This window comes from Nipponia nippon, unplaced genomic scaffold, assembly GCF_047370975.1.
Source record: "Nipponia nippon isolate SJK-2023a ecotype South Korea unplaced genomic scaffold, ASM4737097v1 scaffold_6, whole genome shotgun sequence".
NCBI lineage: Eukaryota > Metazoa > Chordata > Aves > Pelecaniformes > Threskiornithidae > Nipponia > Nipponia nippon.
In genome coordinates this window covers 7,428,064-7,451,391 of record NW_028262380.1, presented here as the reverse complement: position 1 = coordinate 7,451,391, position 23,328 = coordinate 7,428,064, and the positions used below count along the sequence as shown (strand labels likewise).

Below are 23,328 nucleotides of genomic sequence, written 5' to 3'. Positions count from 1 at the left end.
AGCGGGAATTGAGTGCTCCGATTTGTCCTGGGTCTGGGGGGAGCACCCAGCAGCAGCTCCCAGCTGCCTCCCAGGCTCCAACCCATGCGGACCGATCAAAGCAAAGACTTGACTTTACCCTGGAAACCTCCTGTGACATGTCACCTCTCCCCCTCGTTTTAATTGCTCCTTCTTATCGTTCACGGTTCCTCTTTTCACATTCACCTCCTGTCTTAGGCAGCATTAGTGAAAGCATTAATATTTTCAATTTTCTATATTAATAGCATTAATATTGAAATAACTCAGCAAAATATGCCTTAAAGCCTTCCACAGTTGCTCAGCAATATTTAGGATCCCAGCTCCCACTGGTTTCAGGATCTGGGCCTCCATCCTTATCTCTAATTAAATCATTAGCTCTAAAATCCTTCACCATTTTCAACCCAATAATAAAGCACAGGAAAACGTGGCTGTAAGCTTCATGAATATTTATTTTCTCAACAGTGAGGGAGCAAGTTTACCTAACAGCTTTGCTAACTGATTGTCTGCAGAACAAGGAAGTTATGGCCATGTTAACGCAAGCAGTAGTAGTTTATTGTTTTAGTAGACACTTCTTTTTCCTTCCTTTTGAATAAACACACCGCAGGGTCTGGGAGGACGTGTGCCAAGAGCATTACTGAGCGCAGCAACAGCCGAACAAAGCACGACAAAAGCACAATCCTAATCATAACAGAGCGAGCAAGTATTGTTACAAATGTTCCCTTTAGTATGGAAATGAGCCAGAGGTAATAAAAAACACCATAAAAATGTCAAAATGACTGATCACCATGAAGCACTGGCCTTTTTATAACCAAAACTTGCAATGAACTTAAAAAAATTCCTGTGTTAAGAGAAATGCCATTTTTACTTAACTTTATTGTTCGATTTATCCTCACTTCGCTGCACAGTTAAATGACTGCAGAAGAGAACAACTTCAGAAGGGCATCAGTAAAGATCTGATTGATATTGGATGGAAACAAACTGTTAACCAGGGCATTAACATTAACACTGCTACTGCCTCTTTATGAGAATATGGGGCATATTTAGGTACTAATTGTTTGAACAGCAGCAATAAAACATAATGCTTAATGACATACAAATGAAGAGCTGTGTAACTCGTGTAATTCCATCCGAAAACGCTCAGGAACAGCAGCTTGACTCTTTAATTACTCAGATCAAAGGAAAAAAAGCATTTTGAAGTCTGGTCTAAAGTGTTATTTATTACTCCTCTAACTAAAGCATAGATCAGCTCGGATAGAAATAGTACTTTGGACTGGATTTGGTTAGTGAAAACGGGAAAAAAAAGAATATTCATTGCTTTGCTGATGTCCACATATATTGGGGGATACGTTAAATCCTAATTACAACAGACTGGCAGAAAGGAAAAGAAAGTAAAAGTGTAAAAGCTAAATTAAGGACAAATAAAGGTCATAGCTCCAGGTAGTGTTCTCAGAGACTTGAAGCTGGTAAACACACACAAAGGTGCCTGGGCTAAACACGAAATATAAAATGGGCATCCTCTTTCCTCCAGACTCCATTCTATACACAGACAATATGTATGTGCCACTTAACAGTCAATGCAGCACCAGTATTTTAAATATGGTTTTATCAGCCATTACTTCCTATTTTCAACTACAATCATCCACATTTTTGGTGGTTTTTTTTTTTCTACATTTGTAGCAAACCTTTAAAAGCTGAGAATCTTGGCCCAAGAAATGCTTTGCTGGTAAGATAAGGTCAAGAGAAAGTCTGAAATACCTACAGCTTCCTAATTATTACCATTTTCTGGCAGATCCAGAATGCAGAACCGAGCTGGCAAATGGCCTGAGTGCATCCCAGCATATTTGGATGACAGACCCTAACCCTGCCCAGTACCTTCATGCCTCATTTCTTCCTCTGTGAAATTCTTGCTGAGATTTAGAGGTGAAACCCAATCCATAAAGCTAGGCGTTTTTGTGACTATATGCCCCTCGCACCCTCACTACATCCATCGATCCGCAAACAGAGAAACACACACGGGTACCCTCTCTGTGCCTCTAATGCCCGCTGGGATCCCATGAGTGTAGGACACCTGCAGGGTCACTTTGGCCAAACGGTACAACCCAATATAAAACCCCTCGTGTCCGAATGAGTGTGCCGGGGGGACCTGTGTCCAGCCCAGGGTGCAGGGCAGGGCAGGATCCTGGCCGGCTCCCATGCATGGCAAAAAGAGGATTGATACTTACCCTAGTAACACATTTAAGCAACTGCGCAGGCCATTAACCTCATGTGTTTACATTCAGATTTGCATGTAAATCCTTCATGACACTAACTGCAGCGAATCCAGTAAGAGTTTTCTAAAATACTGATAGTGTAGATGAGCTGGGTATGCGTATGCAAAAGGCTACGCTGCTGTTTACACAAGGGGTTTCTTGCAGACACAGTAAATGTCGATGCACAGCTCTGGTTTATATAAATAATGCCATTACTGTAGTAATAAGCTGGAAAGTGCTGAGATCACATACATACAGTCTGGAGGCAAGTGGAGCTGGGTGTGCAGGCTGAGCGAGGCTGCCATGTGCCAAACGTTGCTGTAAGGTCTGTGGTGCACGTGTGTGCAGCTACAGCGCTCGCCAGGAGCAGCACAGCCGGGTGCAGGGGACCTGCGCTTGGCTTGCATCTCCTTTTCTCTGCAGCTTGACTACATTTCTTTAGGGCCAGAAGGGACCACTAGATGACCCCATCCAGACTAGATGTATCCCTTTACCCTAATAACATTCCCAAAATCATGCATCCAACTGAAACACCCTGTCCAAAAAGCACCTAGCCTTGTTTTGAAGATTTTGAGAAATGCAGTGTCTGCCCCTTCCTTTGATAGCTCCTCCCAAAATGTGCGCATTTCCCATTTAAATGTGTCTGGCTTCATACTCTGGCCATTAACTCCTATCTTTCTCTGCCAATGGCCCAGCCAGAACAAAGATGTAAAAACATTGCAATAAGTCCATGCGTCTGATTGATTTCCCAATGGACATGGCAGGGATTTTTTCTCACTGGCATCTGCAAAGCTGGAACGGGTGCTGTATGTGGAATAATCATCGACTTCAGGGCATTTGGAGTCGTGGGCACGCTCAGCGTACCCCATGTAGGCACAGGTGATGTCCAGATAGCAAAGCCATGATAAATTCCCCATTAGCCTTTGACCACCTCGCAGTTTTTTCTCACTGCTACATCTTCCCTGGAGCTTTATTCCAATATTTCAAACCTCTGAAGGGTTTCAGACGGCCACAGAAATGGCACCGACAGAGAAATATTTCCCCTTTCCCACCCCATGTGTGCAATTTCTGCACAGGGCTCTTTGGGGCCAATGTCCAGGTCAGGTCAAGATGAAGTTTGGGTGAGGGACAGCTTTTCTTAATTTAAAAGTATCACAGCTTGGATATTTGCTGCCTCTGGAGTGAGTAGTGAGATGCTCACACGTTTGCCTCAAAGGGGTGGAGATGCTGGGCTTGACCCTGAAATCCCTGCTCCACTCCAGGCACTGGAGTTTGGCTGTCAGCTCCAGGGACCCCAAAATTTCATCTTGCTAATGGCAGTTTGGCTCCTGGTGCAACTATGGCATTTGGCTCTAGAAGTGAAGAGAGGAAAAATAGTCCCTTTTTACAAAAAAACCAAACCTTTTCCAAACCATTCAAACACCAATGCCTCTGCTAGATTCACAGCACCTACACAAAATACCAGACCAAGTTGTGGTGCAAAGGTAATTTTGCAATATTGTCTGCTTTGTCTTGCCAGCACATATTCCTAATGTGTGTGAACACACACATGTGCACACCCTCACACACACACAGAGCCATCCTTTCCTTCAAAATATAGTAAGTTTACAGAACTCTATTGTCTATTAACACAATTCCAGGCTTTTATTCCTTTCTTTTCTTCTGTAACTTTTACTACACAGCCACAGGCATACACATGCTCTGCCATGCTGTCTCATTTTGATGTGTTCAGCGACTGTATTTGCCAGCGATTGAAAATCATGTGACACTTTTTATTTTAAATGTCTGATAAAAGTTTTTAGTTTGAAAGGGCCGACCATACACATATTGTCCATACAAAGTTTAAAAATGCCAACACAAACTGGCAGGTAAGGCCATGTTTGTTCTGTAATGCAAATAAAATAAACAAAGATGGTGAGTTCTAAGCCTAAAATTCCTTTGATCTTTGAAGCCCCATGGCTTTAAAAATACAACTGCCTTCTGTATCACAGCCTGGCATGTACATCTATATGCCTATATGTATATGTATACTTATACACAGCATAAAAAACTTCTGTGTTCAAAAGAGGGTCAGTAGCTAATTGCAAGACTATGGTTTTCTTCTTTAAATACCCTCTATTCATGAATGAAGAGGAGTCCAAATCTCGTCCCGCTGATGAAAAACAAATTCAAACACAAGGAGGACCTGGCTGAATTTATTTAGAGTAAGGAAGACTTTGCAGTACATGCAAGGCACAATCAAGCCCTGAAAATAAATGGCATGCAGAAGGGCATGGGATAGTGACTCAAGAGCACTTACAGGTACGCTGTAGAGGCAAAATAACTCCTCAAAAAATGCAAAACCCACCCAGGAACAGCAAGCCAGCACAAGGCCCAGACAATATATAGAGCCCCTCTTAAATAGAGCATATGATGATATTTCCCTAGGGGGAAATTTCACAGCAATTTGGGTGCCCAACAAGAGATGCTCAAGAGGGAGCTGATACCCCAGGCAGGATGAAAACCCCAAGCTTTCTCAAATCAAGACCTTTATAGCATCTCACATGGCACATCCAAAACCAGAGCTGCCTTCTCAGCACCGTGGCTGAGAGCTGCAGCTGCGCTTGGCTGTTGCGTTGTCCATGCTGGATGGTTTGCTGCAGTGTTTCCCTTTGGAGATCTATCAGCATCGCTAGAGATTTGTGTCTAAAGGCAGGAGCTTTAAAGGACAGGAAGAAGCCACTCCTTCAGCATATCTGGCAATATGTAAAGTTTTTGACTGCATGATACAACACTACGGAGCTGGATCAAAGGGTAGAAGGCACCAGTGGAGAGCGTTATGCTCAGTCTGGAAGATTATGCTGTATGGGAAATGCAGAAGTGCTTCTTTTAACCACTAACCCTCTATCTGAGGGTCAGCAATACAGCTGCCATTTGAAAAAGTGCCATAGGACAGTCTCTTAGGGCTTCCTTAGAGTTCAACCATACAAAACCAGTATTCACCTCCACGTTTGAAGCTGGTATCAGTACCGCTGTCACAGCATGTGTTAGAAGCGTCCTCTCACTGCAGCACTGGCACAGAGAGCAGAGAAGGGCCACGGGCTTACGGGTGCATCCTGCCCTCTGCTGTGCCCCTAACGCTGCTGAAATGTGTGGTAGCTTGGTATGTACTATGGTGCAGTAAGTCGTTTCCCATAGGCATGAGATATGAGATATAGCCCTTGGTATCTCTCATGGAAACATCCGCTTACTGCCTTCTTGAAATAAAGGTGATGCATTTAGTGTATAGAGGCTTCTGAGTTTTGGGTTTTTTTTAATGAAATCACTCAATAAACTATAGCCATTAAGAACTCCTGCCTAAATCATGCCTTATATCCAAACAGACCCTCAGTGCTCCTATTTAAGCCTCTCTAAAGCAGAGAGGGTGCGTGCGAAGATACCCATGATCTGAATTTAGCTTTTATGGACTTCATAAATTTGTGTTAACAAAATGTAACTGAACCCTCCTGCTAGAAAAAAAAAAAAAATAGCAATGGGTTGTTTTATTATAACCTCTACAGGAAGACCATCATGACGGATGGTCTTCCTGTAGAGGTTATAACATGGATTTCTTACTACAACATACAGGAAAGCAGCAGAGGAGCGTGCTATGCAATGCTTTATTGCAACAGTGCCAGTTGGTAAACTCCACATGAGTAGGAAGGTCTCCCTCTTCTACTTCCTCCTCATCATCCTCTTGCTCCCCTTCCCCAGAGTTACCAGATGGCTCCAGCCAGTACCAGCCCAGTGGGCAGGGATGGAGCCACTGATTGAGCTGGCTAAGGCAGAAAAGGGACATTTTGGATCAGCATGTATTGGTGAAGGAAAGCAGGAGCTTACATGCTTTGCTGAATTGGGGCCCCATCTCACAGCTCTACGGCTGAGCAAACAGGGGACTGTTTGGTTTGCTGGTGACTCAAACAAGCCAGCAGAAAAATCACTGCAGGTCAACCCAGAGCAAATACCTTCAGAAAAGTTCAGAGAAAAGCAAAGCCTAAAGCATTGTTTTGTTTCAGGTTAAATGAAGTGTTTCACTTTTAAACGGAGCAGCTGGTTTGCTGAAGATCTCTTTCACAGAACAGGCTTGAGCAGGAAGTTGTTTCAAACTTAAAAATTGGCATGTTTCAAATTTTCAGGGTTTTTTTTCCCAGCAAACTTCAAGTGAAACTCAAGTGAACAGCAAACAGTTGCAGCATTGCTGAACCTGCCTTCTATAAAGAAAATTTTGGCTGCTGAAGGGTTGGGTGCCTCTCCTTGGCATGCAGCAGAACGAAGGTGTGAGCCCTCCTGGAGGAGAGCAGCTCCCCACGTCCTCTTTTTACTGCACCCAACTCACCCTCCGCTGGCTCCTTCAGCAGCTGCATTTACAAATGAAATGTTTCACCTACATTTCATATTTTCCCCTCCCAAGCACCCTGAGGCCGAAGTTCATTTTACAGGCTCATAAATTATTATGTTTTGATTTACAAAATTTTCTTTTAAAAAGAAAACCCATTGCAGGCTTGTGCTTAAAAACCAAATGCAACCTCCTTCCCTCTCAAAAAAAATGCATAGTGAAACAGATTTCCTTGCGAGCAGAGATCTTTTCTACTGAAGATGACAAGGGGTCCATGAGATCTGGCCTCTGCAGACCCTCACAGACAGAATATAAACAGTGGAAAAGGCCAGTTTCTGATGGAAATGATGGCACCAGCGGTACCTGAGATGAAGTTAGGAGATTACACATGGCTAGTGTAAAAAGGCATAGAGATAGAAGACCTCTAGGTTAGAAGAACAGTTGGTCACATGCTACATTGAGTATATTCTGAGCATGGCATCTATAGAACCTGAAAAAAAAAAAAAATCTTTATTTTCTTTGATCAAAAATATGTATAGAAATGCCTGTTTCAAGGAAAATATCATACATTTTTTTTCTTGTTTAACAAAATAAATTAAATATACATGACTTCTGTTTAAACTCTATATAGAATTACAAAGGTCTTATATTTGCAATTGAATTCATTTCCAGTCCATATAGGTATTTAATATGGTCCTTATTTATTTTCTCTTCTTTCTGTTTTTTACTGTTGTTTGAACTGCAACAAAGTTGTATCATTTCCAAAATGTTATCTGAGGGAAGGGGACAACCACACACAACCTAGGTGAATATTTCTCAAATGCATTTTCTCCTAACCGATTATTATTCCATTCTCTTTGTTTCTTACTCTTTTTTCTAATGTTTTCACGTATTTTGCATTCATGTAGAAAATCCAGTAGCTTGTCACTGTGAGCCATCAGAGAACGACAGCGTGGTTTGCTTTCTTCACCATCAGCAGTTCAATTATTATTATTATTAATTATTATTATTTCTTAAATATAAATATAAAGGTGTTCTGTACAATGTTCCTCTTTCCTTCTTTCCTTTTTCCTGGCAGTGGCACTGAGTCCTAGGACCGGGGAGTGGAGCACTTGTGGATTGATCTGCACAACCTCCCATGGGAAACACGATGCCTTCAACTTGCAGAAATCAAACCAACCAACTTGGTTAGCGTTTCAGATCAAATGACCACGATTGAGAAGCATTTGGCATTTCACGTTGTGAATAGAAATTAGTTTTTCCAGATCTTCTTGTGTTATTTTTTTCCCGTGGAAGAGGTGAATTGGTTATATCTTCCTGTGCTTTGGCACTAAACCTCAGGTACTTTACAGCTCAAGTCAGGCAGAGCAGGTCTGGGGGCTTCCCACCCATGCAAGTGATGTGCAGCAGGCACAGGAACACCAGTGCCCATCCAGAAAAGCACCGCAGTCACCTCTTGCTCTTCTTGCTCCTTTTAGCAACACAAGGAAGAAGGTGGTGGTTCACGTCCCCGTGTCCTGTCTCACTGGTCGCCACCTTAATTAAAAAATCCGGGAAGGCTCCGCTGTTGGAGATGGCTGCCTCTCTGCTGAGATTTGGAGTTCCTTCATTATTCCTCGGCTACATCCTGATTGCAATAATTAAAAAAAAAATCTCTTTTCTCTCTCTGTCTTTCTCTAGTATATATATATATTTATATAGATAGATATAGATATATACACATATATATATACACACATACACACACGCATATACAATTATATATATATGTATATATATATTTAAAATTATATATATAATCTTTTCTGTCTGCTTTGCCTATTGCTGGCAGTGTGAGCTGACTTGGAGCAGTCTCTTCTGAGGTACCACGAGGAAAAGCCCAAATGAGCTACTGTACACGGCCACCCTCTTAGCACTGGTACTGAATGTGCTGGTGCTGATGGACTTTGCCTTCCACGTGCGAGTGGGTGTGGGTGTGGATGTCTGTGTAAATCTTTGGGTACATTTTGGATGCCATGGCCGGGGCGAGTGCAGGCCCTTGTGACAGTAAATGCTGCTGCTGGGCGACATATTCCTCATAGTTTATGGAGGAGATGCAGTCTTTGTCGGGGACCTGGGAGACGCAGATTCTGTCCCGGGGCTGTGGCCGGTGCACGGGGGCAGCAGCTGGTGGGGAGCAGGGCTTCTTCTTGGTCTGGCAAAGCCACAAGAGGATGGTTCCAAAGATGAAGACGGCTCCAGCAGGGATGCCGATGATCACAGGCCAGGGAAGGCTGCTGGCCGAGGAGGGGGGCACAGGTGCACTTGGAGGCTTGGGATCTGGACATCATGGCAGGAGAGAGACAGAAAGAGTTAATTAAATGCAGGCAAAGTGAATTCAAAACAGATGTCACACTTGGGCTGGCTTTTGTACAGGCTGTCTGGCAACCCTGCCAGACTAAGTAACAAGGGAGAAATCAAGCCAGCACATGATGTTTGGTAACTGCTTTGCTTTTCAGTGCTCCTGGAAGGACAAGCAACTCATTTTCTCTGGTTTAGGGGTCGGGAGGGGAGTCTTTGGGGGATTTTTTAACTTTCTTATCCAAGCTTTAATGGATGCACTAGAGCCAGTCCGAGAGAGTTTCCTAACACCCTCACTCTGCAACAGACTGAGCTTCGGTGCCCAGATTGGAGGACACAACATGGGACATGTCGGCAATACCTCCATGTCAGAGACCCAGGAGGCACGATCAGGTTGCGCAGAGCAACGGCACGTTGCCCACTTGCCTCTGCCAGGTGTAGCTGTGTCTGCATTAGTACACTCTTTAGTATCCCTCTCTGGCAATACTGAAGCTACTCAGCAACGCTCCGCCATGGCAGGCAGCACAAATGTGGTGTTTTGGAGAGGTTGTCTTGAATTTCTTGTGTGGCTGGGAGGAAGGGTGAAGGATGTGAAAATGCAGGTGAGCTGGTGTCCCCTTCTTGGTGCCCAAGCCATGGAGAACTGAAAGTTCACATGACATTAAAGTGTGTGTCCCATTCCCTATGCCAAATGGTCTCTACCTCCACCAATCTCTTTGGAGCTGCTGTTGGCTTTCCCAAGGGCAGTGAATTCAGTTACCGGAGGAGATAAGATGCTTCAGACAGCATCTTTCACACCTACCTCCCGCTTCCCCTCTCTGCTCCTGGGAGCCTGTACATCCCTGGGTAGCCACTCCAGTTTCTGAGCCTGATCGCTCAACTCACAGACCCAAAAGGAGTCCTGGGATAGGATCCTAGGTATCAAAATCCCCATCTAGATATCTACCAGCCAGTATTTCCAAAGCCCTGAAAAATACCTAGGCACAGAATTCAGCTTGAAGGGAGACACTCCAGAAACTTTGACAGCCTCAGGCTATCCAAATGGCCCAATATGTTATATCTCACTTTAAACTTCCAAGCCAAACTTCTTTAGGACATTAATGTCTTTTTCCCTCCTTGACAAATAATTCTATGGCTAGTTTGAAATATTAAATATATACCATGTGGTCTCTTTGAAGTCAGAAGGACCTATACTGCTGACCTCAATAGACAAAACTTTGATTCACCAACACTGGAAATTACAGAATATTTTAGGCTGGAAGGGGAGTCTGGAGGTCATCTGGTCCAGCCCCCTGCTCAAAGCAAGACATGACCAGGGAACTGACCCATCAGCTGACCACAAAAACAACAGTCTTCATGTTGGTTGGCAGAAATCCTCTGCTGGGCTGAAACGAAAGTGTTTTGATATTCATCCATGCTGTTCTTTGGAGCTGTCTATGTCAAATCTGGTAGATTTACAAGCAAAATGGTATTTTTCTAACTCATGGCCTTGCAACCACATCTTTGCCTCTGAGGGCAAACTGGGTTCTCCTTCTCTGTCATTGCCAATAACAACAGGCCTGCAGGCTCTGGTTCTGCTATGAGGCCTCATTATAGTCCCATTTAAATCAATGGAAAGTCTCCCACTAATTTCAGTGGGAGCTGGATCAGACTCTCATAGTTCAGAAACTCCCAGAGGCTTTGAGTTATATCCCACCCACGCAGCCTTTTCTTTGGGATTGACAGGCTTTCTAGTTGGAGTTTAGCCCTAAAGTGATGCAGAAGAAGACGCCAAGAGCATTCTCTTACTTGGCAACCCACTGTCAGTGTCTAAATTCAAGCTAGGGACTCTCGATGGCTGCTGAAACGCAGAGCTTTGGCAATCAGTGAGCAGAAGAAGCCATGCTGCCTTACAGGAGTCATGAGCATTTTCCCCACTACCTACACGGAAAAGCAGAGTTAATGATCTCTGTCTCTCACTGGTGTCTTGACTGGAGACACCCCATTAGACCCGACAGCTAAAATGTTCTGATACTGGCTCCAGCTCCTGTACTCTCTTAGCTGTATTGGCCTTGCAGTGGTGGAGAGAAGAAAAAGCAGTAAGATTGATTTTTGTCATAAAACTGGAGGATCTGAAGCTAGGTTCACATGGCAATATGAGGCAGAAAGAAATGCCCTGTTCAATAAAAAATATTTATCACAGCAGAACTGCACAGTGAGGAGGCAAAGGAGCAAAGGACAAAATGAGGATGCTGCTCCTGAAACACACTTGGTACAGCCTCAGTTGAACATGGCCACCAGCTCTGAGGCCTGGGGAGAGAAGGAAGCAGCTGTGAGTTTGGTACAAGGGTCCCCAGGGGATCACTGGGTAAGAATTTAACTAATCAATCATGCTCCCTTTCACACTTGTTCTCTTCCTTTCCTTGTGACCGGGACAGTTTTTATTCTTCTCTCATTTTATGGGCCTGTATCATTGTTTCCTTTTACCAGTAAAAGCAATATAAATAAGAGCAAGAGAAAGAAGAAATGTTTAGGAACGGGGTTGCAAGCGGTGCTGCTATTCAGTTCCCCTCTCACCTCCCACATCCTATTGCTGAAGCGATGTAGTGCCTGCAACTGCAGTATCATTTCCCAGCTCCTCTTTCACACAGGACCAGATCATTCATTTTATTTCACCTTGCTGGAATCATTATTCCCCATGAAGGGAGACAAGAAACCATCATCAAGAGGAACTCAGCAGGGGCTGATTTAAATCAGGGCTGATTTATTCCCTCACTGATTCTTATCAGAACTGGGCTAGCCTAAATCAGCACAGCATCACAGAGGGCCATGGAGCCTGATGGACATCAGCAGTTGTGTTAATAAATACCATGATGCAGACTATTGGTTCAGATGGGAGAATAAAAGGAATAACTCACCTGGCAGGACTGTGAGAAAAGCGCTGCGAAAGCTGTAGCCCATGGTGTTTGCCCCTAGGCAAATGTACATCCCTGCGTCCTCTTCCTTAGCTCGAGTAATCATCAGTTTGTTCAGGTAGGAACCATCGGGACGGGACCAGACCTCCCCCGTGGGCAGCACAACGAACTTCTGTCCCCCAACATCGATGGTTGAGTTGTACTTGCTCTCTGTGCCATACTCCACCCTTTTCAGCCACTGGATGACAGGTTTGACATCGCTGCGGACTTTGCACTGGAAGGATGTGGTCCCACCATAGTCTACTGTCGTGTTGACGGGGTGCGTCCCTGTCAGGATGGGCTTGGACCTTGTCCTCTCTGCACAAAAACACAGGGAGGTCCATGGAAAAAGGTGTTTGCCAATCTCATTAACTTGTGATTGCAGAAACATAGGAAAAAGGCATAGGAGGGATGCAAAATAATTGTCTAGTCCAACTCCCTGCCCCAAGGCAGGCTGAGATTTCTGCAAACCTCTCCTGATATAAATTTGCCCAGCCTCTACCAAAGCATCTAATGGTAGATGCTCTCCAGTCTCTCCTGAGAACTACTCCATTGTCTGAGGTTTAGCAAGTCTTTTCTCATGCTCAGCCCGAATCTTCCTGTTTCTGACAAGGAAGCTACTCACTCTATCTGCATCAGATCTGGAGAAAAGTTTGCTCTCCCTCTTAGCCCTTATATTTTGGAAGATTTTCTTCAGCCCTCTCTTCTGTACACTGAACAACCCTCCTAACTGCTAAGCAAACGGGGTCCTAAGAATCGCCTATGGAAGGTTTTTCTGTCTTTGCTGTGTTTCTGCTCTCTCAGGTCACTCGTGAAGCATTTATATTTAGGTACCCAGTTTGCAGTGGTATTACTTGGCACCACACAAGTCAGACCTGGCCTTTCTGCTGCTTGGCAGGTACTGTAAGTCCAGTGTGGACTGCTGAATTTCTCCATTCCCTTACTGTATGAGATGACAAAAGGGGCCATCCTTCCTTGTACTCCTGCTTATTCCCATGTGTCAGGGACCATATCCCCAAATAATGGGATCTGGGATCTTAATGATGTGCCTTGACCTACAGGGTCAGAGGCTGCAGTGATCTTTCTTGAGCCTTGACCAGAGGAAGACAAATGGCCTGATACTAGCCAAAAAAGCCAAAACCCATTTCAGGATCAAATTTGGGGAATAGTACAGGTCTGAACACAAATGAAGTGGATTATTTCACTGTAAATGTTCACTTGATATTGACCCCGATGATGTCTTATCAATGTTTATAAATATCTGAAGGGAGGCTGTAAAGAAGATGAAGCCAGGCTTTTTTCAGTGGTGCCCAGTGACAAGATCAGAGACAATGGGCCAAACTGAAACACAGGAGGATCCTTCTAAACATCAGGAAACACTTTTCTGCTGTGAGGGTGACGAAGCACAGGCACAGGTTGCCCTCCATCCTTGGTGATACTCAAAAGCCGTCTGGACATGGTCCGGGGCAACCATATCTATGTGACCCTGCTTTATCAATGGGGGTTGGACCAAACGACTTCCAGAGGTCCCTTCCAACCTCAGCCATTCTGTGATTCTGTGATGCTGTGTCTCCTACCACCATTTCTGGTAGGGTGCAATTTACAGGTGAATATGACAGAACCTTTATGTATTCTCAGACACAACCTCAGCTTTTTGCCAGATTATTTACAAGCACAGATCTATTGAGAGTCCACACCAGAAGCACTGCGGCTACCTCCAGTTTGGGGACAGTGAGGGGCGGGGTAAGACATGTTCATTCTTCTTTTGGTCTTCCCAAATGTTCCCTAAGGACAGACAAAATTGGATGGGAAAAAGCCCCTTCTTTCATGGACTAATGGCAGGCTGTGTATATTGTCTCATCTTTTGTTTGGGAGTCCTTCAGGAGATATCTGTCATCTCCGGTAGCTTCCCATGGGGACCAAGCTCTACTGGAAGCCATTATATGCCATGTCATCCTCTGCTGGGGGAGCTGAGACCACAGGCACTACTGGTGAGGAAAATCTTCACTTCATCCTCACCTCCCTGCTTTTATTATTTCTTTCTTCAGTCTAATCATCCCCACACTCACTATGGAGCAATTTTTTGTGGAGAAAGAGCTCAGAAGGCTTTTGCTTTTCCAGCCAGTAATGAAATCTTTATTTTCTCACAAAATTTTTTGCCTCAAGTCTCAGCTGATGAAGGAAACAAGATGGTAGGAAAGGAAATCAAACACAAGAGGTTCACAAGACCATCCTTTCCAGCATGATCATAAGCCTTAGGTTGTGTCAACACCACATAAAGTCAAAGGAAAAATATATCCCTCATTCTGAGGAATGTTTGGATTTTTTTTTAGTGCTAGCATCAGAGAAATCTGTCACAGTTTCCAGACAAGGAGGTACTGCAAACCTCTGTCCTTGGCACAGAGGGAAATTATGGTATCACAGTGGGTGGTAACTGCTGGCAATCAACAACCACTTTTGATGGCAAACACTTTTGGATTGAGCATGTAACAAAACAGCTCCCACCAGCACTGGCTTTGGGATGAGAGGAAGGAACAATGGACCCTCTTTCAAAAACTCAGGATACTTTCAATAATGAGGGCTCTAAAGATGTGTTCGGGAAACAAAAATACCACAGTGGTCTCCATAGGCTTTGCCTTGGGACTATGAGTGGGAATCACAGCTGGGGAGACTGAGACTCAGATAAGCAGGACTTAGGAGTGGAGTCTTGGGGGGGAAAAAAGGAGGAAATTGAATGAAACCTGTAACACTCCACAGAATGATGTTAAAAATAGAAAGATGTCTGAAAACTGCTTAATGCCCTTATCTCCTTGACTCTGGTTCCAGCTTTCGTTACTGTTTTCACTCCTAGCCAGCAAAAGCTAATGAAAACAAAGGTTACATACATCTTTAAGTTGATAAAAACCAAGATAAACAGGGACATAGAGAGGGGTTTGTTCCTGGTGCTGTCTGGTTTTGATGAAGTGAAAATGCCACAGCTGCCATTAGGATGGGGTTTGATTCATTTCCCTGTCTCTGCTCCTGGTTTTAGTGTAAACACATGTTTTTACTGTCTCCACACAGCTGCATCTTTATCAATCCCAGATGTCCAGCAGGTTTGTGCCTTTGGAGCCCAACAGAGCTCCCCACATGTGCTTTTAATTCCTGTGGTTCTAGAGAAAGGACTTATCAGAGAACAGATCTTTACCTTTAAGAACAATCTTTCACACTGGGATAAACTTTCTCATGCTAAAATGTATGCACAGACAGACAAACAACATGCTTTCCATGTGGCTGGAAATAGCCCTCCATGCCCTTGCTCCTCATTAATGAAGGCTATTCAGTCTTCCCTCCACTCAGCAAATCTTCTCCACTTTCTTGAGTTGGCTGCTCTGTAATCATTTCCATGATAACTTATGATGATGTCATAGACAAAGCACAATGATTTAAAAATAAGGGCTCTTCTCTGGTAGGCTTAGGTAGGATTTTAGTATAATTATCTTCAGTAATAATAGGGAAACAGGAGATTAGAGACCAAGAATCAGAATAGCTAGATAGTAAGAAGAGCAATTTACTCTACCCCACCGCAATGCAGGGTAATCCCCCACAGCTCATCTTCTAAGGGTTGAATCTCTAAAGCTATGTAGGCATCTAATGATACAGACAGGACCCCAGTGGGATTTTTTTTTTTTTTAGTGTCTCATTTGTACCCACCTGAACCTTCAGATGGCCAAATGTTTTTTAAAATCTGGCCCTAAAGCCTTGTCTGGCTAATCACTCTAGTCATAAGATTTCTGCTAATTCCCTTGGGAGACTTCTCTAATGAAGTGGGCCTCCTCTTACAGCTATCTAGACTGAAAATTTTCAATTGATTGATTGGTTTCACCCTATTACCACTCTGATAGAGTAATCTGGGCCATCCTAAATATTTCCACTTCCTCTACGGTACGTGAAAGGGCTTTCTCAGTTAGTTCTCAGTCTGTCCTTGAATTGACTCTGTTGGTAGTGTAAGATTGAACTGGGCAATAGCGAACTTTTACCACACAGGTGCCCTTAGAGATGACTGTTTCCCAAGTATCTATCTCTCCTCATTTCAGCTACTAAACTGTATTATTGCTACTCTGTCTTGCCCAGGTGTTATGTTTATTCTAGAGTTTCAGTAATGTTTTCTCTGTCTCTGCTGATGTTTTTAACACTCCTCCAATTCTGTGTCCAGGTATTGGCACTGCACACTTGCCATCATGCTCTCTTTGCTAAGCCTCAGCCTACTTTCTCAAAACTCCCTCCCTGTCTTTCCACCCCAGAGGCTGCACTTACGGATTACTTCAACTTTGTATGTTGCATTGATTTCTCCAACTTTGTTAAACACTCGGCAGGTGTATTTCCCACTGTCCTCTGGCTTCAGGTTCTTCAGGTTTAGCGTCCATTTCTTCTTCTTGTTCTCCCCAATCTCTTGGGGCGTGAGGGGCTTATTGTCCTTCAGCCACGTGATGTCAGGCCGTGGGTTCCCGCTGGCCACGCACTTCAGGCGGATGGAGCTGCCGACAGGACGGGCGATCACTCTTCTTCTCATTTTTGCAGGCTGTGTGAACCTGGGCCGGGCTGCAAAAGGCATGAAAAATTGACTGTGGTGAGCAAAGGGCATGCAAAGAAGGATACTGCTGTCAAGTGTTATGGCCAAATTTGCTTGAGAGGCACCTGGCAGCCACATACATACCAGTGTATCACTCTCTCTCGTATCAGCTCAAACTGATTTCCTTGGAAAGGAGACACCATCCAGCCTGATGCATTTGAATGTCTACTGGACTGCTGTGGCCACCACATTACCATTCTGCATAGCACAACCCTGGAATTTCTCGGTGTCTGTAAGGCAACTGTGTCAGACCATCTCACAAAATAATACCAAAATCATGCTATTGTAGCTGAAGGCAAAATGCGGCCCCATAATCACATTATAATTGTTACCATATTCCATGCCACAAATGCAAGCTCTTAGCCAAGACCAAAGGAAAAAAATTCAGATTCCTGTCAAGCTGACTATTTTCTCAGTCTTTTTCTGGTCACTTGAAGCTTAATTTTCTGAAGATGTTTTGCCCCTTAGCTCTCCCTGGCTTTAATGGGACTTAAGAAGAGTCACCATCTTTTCAATATGTAGGAAAGTCTTAGAACTGTGCCAGACTTTTGTACGTTGATCTAAACTTAAATGTATGCAATTCATTCAACATTAATTTATGAAGCATTTATGTTGAAAGGCCCAAAGAAGCAAATAAACAAATGGAAAGACCCAATAAAAAACCCTTGAGTTTGTTATCAGAAGATAACCCCATGCCAGTCCATCCCAAAAATGGAGAAGCTGAAGCAATAGCTGCTGATGGACAGGATCATGGGTTAATATAGTCACCTTGTCTTAGTAAGGAAATCACCAATATTTCTAACGGCAGTGACAAGAACACTAGAGAAATGCAAGGTCCCCACCCAGCAAAATCTGAAACTTATACCCTCGACTGCACCTAACTTTAATTCAGATTATGTCAGAATTCCAGGGGGAAAAGAGGTAGCACCTTTACAACCTAGTAGCTTTACTGACATTGCAGAGAGTTTTCCTGTAAAGTCATGAGTTGGTCTAACTAATCAATGGAAAGAAAAAGATCTTCGCAAAAAATTTTAAGACAGTTGAAACAATAGAACGTGATCTGTTGCAAGGCAAAAGCTTATCTAATAGTATCCTGTAATGAAGAATTCAAAAGAAATTACAAATTTCTCATAGTTACTTTAATTATGCAATGCCATTCCAGGGGCACTTCTAACTGCATTCTCCTGCTGGATTAACACCACTTCTGACTCCTACTTGGCACTGTCCCCCTACATCCAAAATACTCCTGCCAAATTCACCTGTCGTCTTTTTTTATTTTGGCAAAGCCAGTTTCTCCTCCGAGTCCATTCAGCACTTCCACAACAGGTTTCTCCCCCTGCTTTTGAACCTTACTTCTTGCTTACCATGATCTTACTCTTCAGCCCCAAAGGGCAGTCACCCTGCATTTTTGCATTCCCCTGGCAAATCCTCCCTGCTCCTTTGCTTGAGAAATAGGTAATGAATGGCCTGCTCTGTGGCACACTGGGTTGAATTATGCCCATCTCCCATTGGCCTTCACCAACGGCAACTGGAAAGCCACAACCTCAGTAGCATATAACGCACCAAAGCAAGCTGAGAACGTGGTGCTGCAGGTAGCAGGGAGGTTAGCTACAGGATGGCACGGTGGGACTCCCTACTAGAGAGCCGGCCCTCCTGTCCAGGGCTGAGAGCCAGAAGCTCTGGGATGTGCATTGTAGCAGAGCTTGGCTGGATGGAGGAGGCTGGTCTGCAGCTTCCTCTCTCCAAGCACTGGGGAACAGCAGCCCTCTGAGGCCTGTGAACATATCCCTTAGTCCTCATCCCCCTGCAGCCTTGCTCAACATCCCTCCCTCTCAGAAGAAGACACCCTTTGGCATACTCCTCTCTTCAGAGTCCTTTTCTGTAGGGGAAACCATCTGCCTCCGCAGCCTTCCCTTGCCCCATTTGGCTGTCATTTTGGGTCCCAGCCCCTTCATGTTATTTCAAACTCTTGCTCAGAAATGCTTTACTCTCCATACAGAGGCTTTCATGTGTAATCTAATGAACCGGAGCAACTCCGGCACTGAAAGTCCTTGCTGTGACAGCTGAGCAGCAAGTGTGACATACTAACCCACTCCACAGGTCATGGTGCGTAAATTGCTGGGTATTCCCTTGGGGTCTGCTGCAAGAGGAGGCCTCCTCCCAGCAAAAACAATCACCCTCCCAGAGAGACAATTAACCCTGTCAGAGCTGCATGCTGTGAGCCATGACATGCCGAAGTTTAAGTCTGAGCTGACGGAGATGTGCTGATAAAGGCTGTCATTGTGGAAATTGTCTGAGTAAATGTCTGCAAGGCGCATGGAGAGGTTAAGAACCAGCCATGAAATGGGTCTAAACTGTTATTCTCTAATATGGCAGTAATTTATTCTGAGACTAGGAACTGCAGGTCCAGGCAGGGGTAGATCCTCGCCAGATGGGATTCCTGGACTTGGACTAACATATCAAAGCACAGGTTGGAGACAGGACAGCCACACTGCCAATGCAGAGTGAAGAGTCAAGTGAGTGACTCTAAGCTCTCACTGTCCCTTAACTCTTCCCTGCTTCCACAGCAATATTTCAGAAGGACTTGGTGGTGTCCCGGGTCAGCAAGGGCATTGCAAGACAGAAACTTCAAACTCCTTCCAAAAAAGCAGGCCTATATCTCCATTGAATCTGTCCAGAGTTTTGCATTCACTCCTCGTACATTGTTGCCCAGATACATACCAAACTACAGGTAAAGCTAAACTTCTTTGGCTCTTTCTGTCTGTCTGTCTTCTTTTGTTTAAAGAAGGTTAAGTGATTACGTGGTCTCAAAAGCTACTCCAGGCTGTGTGCAATACGCTGAAAACAGATCCCATTTACACAGTCCTGAATGTTTCCTTGACAAAAGCCTGAATTGGACAAGTTTAGAAAAGCCAGTTAACAAAAAAGGAGAAAGAGAGAGACACATAAATAAAAGAGAAAAAGAGACCCAGAGCAAGCACAAAGAAGAAAGAGGGAGAAGCAGCAGTGTGAGAGAGAGGCAGAAAAAGTCTCTTTTGATTTGGTGCTAGTAAATGTCTGTCCCCAAATCTGTACCATTTACAGAAGTTTTGCTTGTTGGAATGACAGCGAAGGCCATTACAAAGTGCCTCTGTGTTATTTATACTTCACATGCTTGTTCTCCTCCACATCACTTGGCTTTTGCTTCATAAACATGAACCGCACATTTGTACAGTATAAATTATGCCACACACAAGAGCAAGGGAAAGCACAAGTGGATGGGGACAAAGAGACAGTGTTGTGTACGGGTTCCTTGCTGAAATGCTGTGTACCATGAAGATTTATTCAAGCTAATGAAAATTAAATGAAACAGAAGGCTGTCGACACAAAGACCTGGGAAGGAATTCAGCAGTCTCCTCTCCCTGTGGAACACCTCAAGGTGCATGGATTAGTCCCAGAGGCTCCTGTCAGACGTTGCTCATACAAAGCGAGGTGGTTAGCTAAAACATGTAGTCTGCTGTGATCTGCCACAATTACCTCCACATAGTGATGGTCAGTACCACTTCAAGCTTTCATGATACTTATACAAAAAAGTGTCATGATATGATTAAGTATTGAAATACTTTCAAGTCTTTTGGATAAGAGCTCAGTCAGTTGTGGGAAGACATGGATGGGGCTATCTGTCTTTCCCCACATCAGCTCCCTGCTCTTGATGGGGGCAGGATTTCTCCCCAGCAATACCACTCCACGATGGTGGCTGGAAAGCAAAGTGTAGCTTTTTTTTTTTTACCTTGCTTCTCCTCTCCCACTTCTTTAGGACCCAGGACTCTGCAAACACAAACTGCTCCTTCACCCATTATCCTCCAGAGACCTGCAGACACACACTGACCCTCCCTGCACACCAGCTCACACCAGCATTTTGCTGGTGAACACTGCCGGATGGAAAGGGCTTGGGGGTGTGTGTGGCCTGCCCCAGACATTTCCCTGCCTGGGGAGAGGACACAGGAGAGAGGGAAAGGGGAAAAAGCAGAGGTGCAGGAACACTCTGCACCACAAAGAAAGACTGGGTCAGGGCAGCACAGAGCAAGACACAATCTGATATGAGATTGTCAATGCCTAATAATTTTAGTAGTGCTTACATCTTTTTTCATAATATTATTGTTGTATTGATCCATCACCCACCAGCTCTACCTGGAGCACATCTGCCATGGCATTCAATGTCTGCTCGTATCTCCACCAGGGCAATGAAGAGCAGAGAGATGGCAGCTTTTCTTGCTAGCTGCTGAATCCTTCCTGAAGGACTCCTGACCTGTAGTTTATCTAAGCCATCCTTTTTTTAGCTCCAAAATGCTGTCATCCTTTTCCAGAATGAGTGGAGGTTACCTTCCTCTCCCAGAGCAAGCTCAGATGAATCTGTAATTCAAAGCTATTATGGCACTGCCTCCTCCAGGTGTGGACTGGACTACACCACAGCACACCACATCCCTTGTTTGCCAGCTCCTGAAGAAAACTGGCTTCAGCTCAAGTGGTGGGGACTCATACGGTGAAAGCTTGACAGGTTCCACCCCTACCATTCCTATGAGGTTACTCCCTGGCCATGAATGTGGTACAAAGCCACCTCTGTACTATAAAATTAAAGGAAGGGATGTACTGCAAGAGCAAAATGGAAATGCTGTGCTTCATCCCGCGAGGTCATAAACTCACATCACACTGCTGTCAGTAATGGCCAAAAGCTGTTTGGCATCAGCCTGACAACTTATTGTCCTTCAAGGAGTGCTTGGACCAAACTTTGGATGTGCAAGTCTTGCAGTGATTCAGAACCTGTTCCAAGTGAGGTTTTAGCAGTTCCCCAAAGCTCTGCAACAGCATCAAAATCCTATGCTTGAACAGGCTAGGGCTTAGAGAAGTTCATGCAGGTGTCTAAAAGAGAGGGTAATTTTAAAAAATACTCAGCTTTGGCCTAATGCTAATTCTCCTGAAGTGAAGTCAGACCTCCCATTTGCCCTCAGTGGGAACAGTGTTATGTTGGCACTGAAGGCTTTTGGAAATATCGCTGTTAAAGTCAATATGCCTTTTATAGACAGTCTGTGAAAGCTATAATAGCTGCACATGCAAAAGAAAGTCACTGCCCAGAAAAACAAATGCAAGGGAGAACCATGCTGGGGTATATGGCAGGGGGCCCTAGAGCGGACCACGGGCTGCATTTCACAGAAGGACCCTTGGATGGGATCCATTCACACTGACATGTTCAGCTGACGCTCTGTTTATTATTTGACCATCTGTAGGGAGAACTCACTCCAGTCGCTCTGCCTTTCCTTTCCTTCAGCAACTGAGAAATGTGCTGCATGAACAGCACTGAACCAAGAACCGAGGAAAAGCAAAAAACATACAATGCTCCTTACCCCATTGCTTCCCAGAATGATCTTCATATTCTCCATTGGAGCCTTCAGGTACCTGGCTATCCTTTCCTGAGCTGGCATCATCTGCAAAGGAAAGGAAAGGAAATGGAAGATGTTAAGAAGGTCTCCTGCAGTGTAGCAGTACGATAACAAGAGTATGCATTTCCTCCCGGAGGCACCATGCAGCTGAAACACACTCAACATACATTTGGCATCCACATCCTGGCACTTACAGCTTGGCCAGTTTAATGAACAATTTAGTTTGCTGCTTTATGAGCTTTTCGGCAGGCTACCAAAGCAATGGGAGATTAATCAATGTTTCCATTAATAGCTGACAAAAGCCTCTTTGTTTATGTTTACAGGTTGCTGTTCCCTAGGAGGAGCTGATCTGTTGTACCTTGTATGCAAATAACGGTATAAATCAAAATTACAGATAATTAAACCTAGGAGGTGGGGGAAGACTTATGTGATCAGCCACACAGAGCACAAGCAATGGAATTGGGGCCACTAATTCGCCTTTCAGCTTCCATACAAAATCAGGAAAGCAAGCAGGTCTGGGGTCAAATGAGCCCTCAAGGGATTCTGAATGCAAAGCTATGGCTGGAGAAAGTAATATTGAATTGAAAAGCTGTTTGTGGTTTGTTTTTTGTTTTTTTTTTTTTTTAATTAAGACCACCCATCTACCTGTATCCGCAACACACTGCTTCATCCCTTTTCACTCTAGTTGTCTATACCACTACCACAGAGCAGCATCAAGGTCTCAACTCTTTGCCCTGTACTGCTAGGAGAAATAGAAATCACCACAGGGTGAAACCCCCACCTCTCCAGCAGCCCCCATCTCAAATTGCCACTGTGATATGGCCACCTACGAGGGCTGAGGGAGCAGAAGAGTGCCCTGAGCCTCCTTCTGCAACCCAGGTGATGCTGTTGGACTCGCACCTCTGCAGTGCCCAGATGTGAAGTTTTTTCCTCCTCCAGTAACAACCCGACCTCTATTGCACAAGTGCTCAGCTCAGAGCATCCTTGTATAGCAATGTGTCACACCAGGAGGGAGGTTCACCTGAGGGACTTTGGGCACCTACAGGTGATGGGCACAGCAAAGTATGGCTCTTTCAAGGCTACTTCTGTGCTCTACAGGTGGCACAGCCCCATACAGCAGCTGGATTTGAGTTGAAGATCTTGCTCAAGAGCTACTCAGCTCCTAGCTAAAGTGCACTGAAGTATGTGAAGTTTGATTTTCAGAGATCGGTCAGGTGAAGGCTGGGAAAAAGTTCACCTCAATAAGAAACTGCTCTGCAATGGTGTAAAAAAAAAAAAAAATCAAGAGAAGTGGAAATATCTGACCTAAGGAATGAATCCCTCCAAATGCCCAACTCCTAAAAGCCATAAGAAAAAGGTCTCATGAGCAAAAGAGAGGAAATTTCTTGCTGTAGTTTCTGCAGCA

General features: G+C 44.4%; 1 protein-coding gene across 5 annotated transcripts in view; it reads right to left on the bottom strand.

Moving 5' to 3' along the window:
- Window positions 1-447: 447 nt before the first annotated feature.
- Window positions 448-23,328, bottom strand: part of FGFRL1 (fibroblast growth factor receptor like 1) — a 185,861-nt gene continuing 162,980 nt past the window's right edge. For 4 of the 5 annotated variants that reach the window (XM_087737546.1, XM_087737544.1, XM_087737545.1 and 1 more), the window contains 4 exons: window positions 21,888-21,968; window positions 16,191-16,475; window positions 11,859-12,212; window positions 448-8,940 (listed from right to left, as the gene is read on the bottom strand). In XM_087737546.1, coding sequence (XP_087593672.1) covers window positions 8,531-8,940; window positions 11,859-12,212; window positions 16,191-16,475; window positions 21,888-21,968 — 1,130 coding nt within the window. In that variant the 3' untranslated portion in view covers window positions 448-8,530. The remainder of the gene's footprint in view (window positions 8,941-11,858; window positions 12,213-16,190; window positions 16,476-21,887; window positions 21,969-23,328) is intronic. The other variant, XR_015700031.1, reaches the window with a different exon arrangement.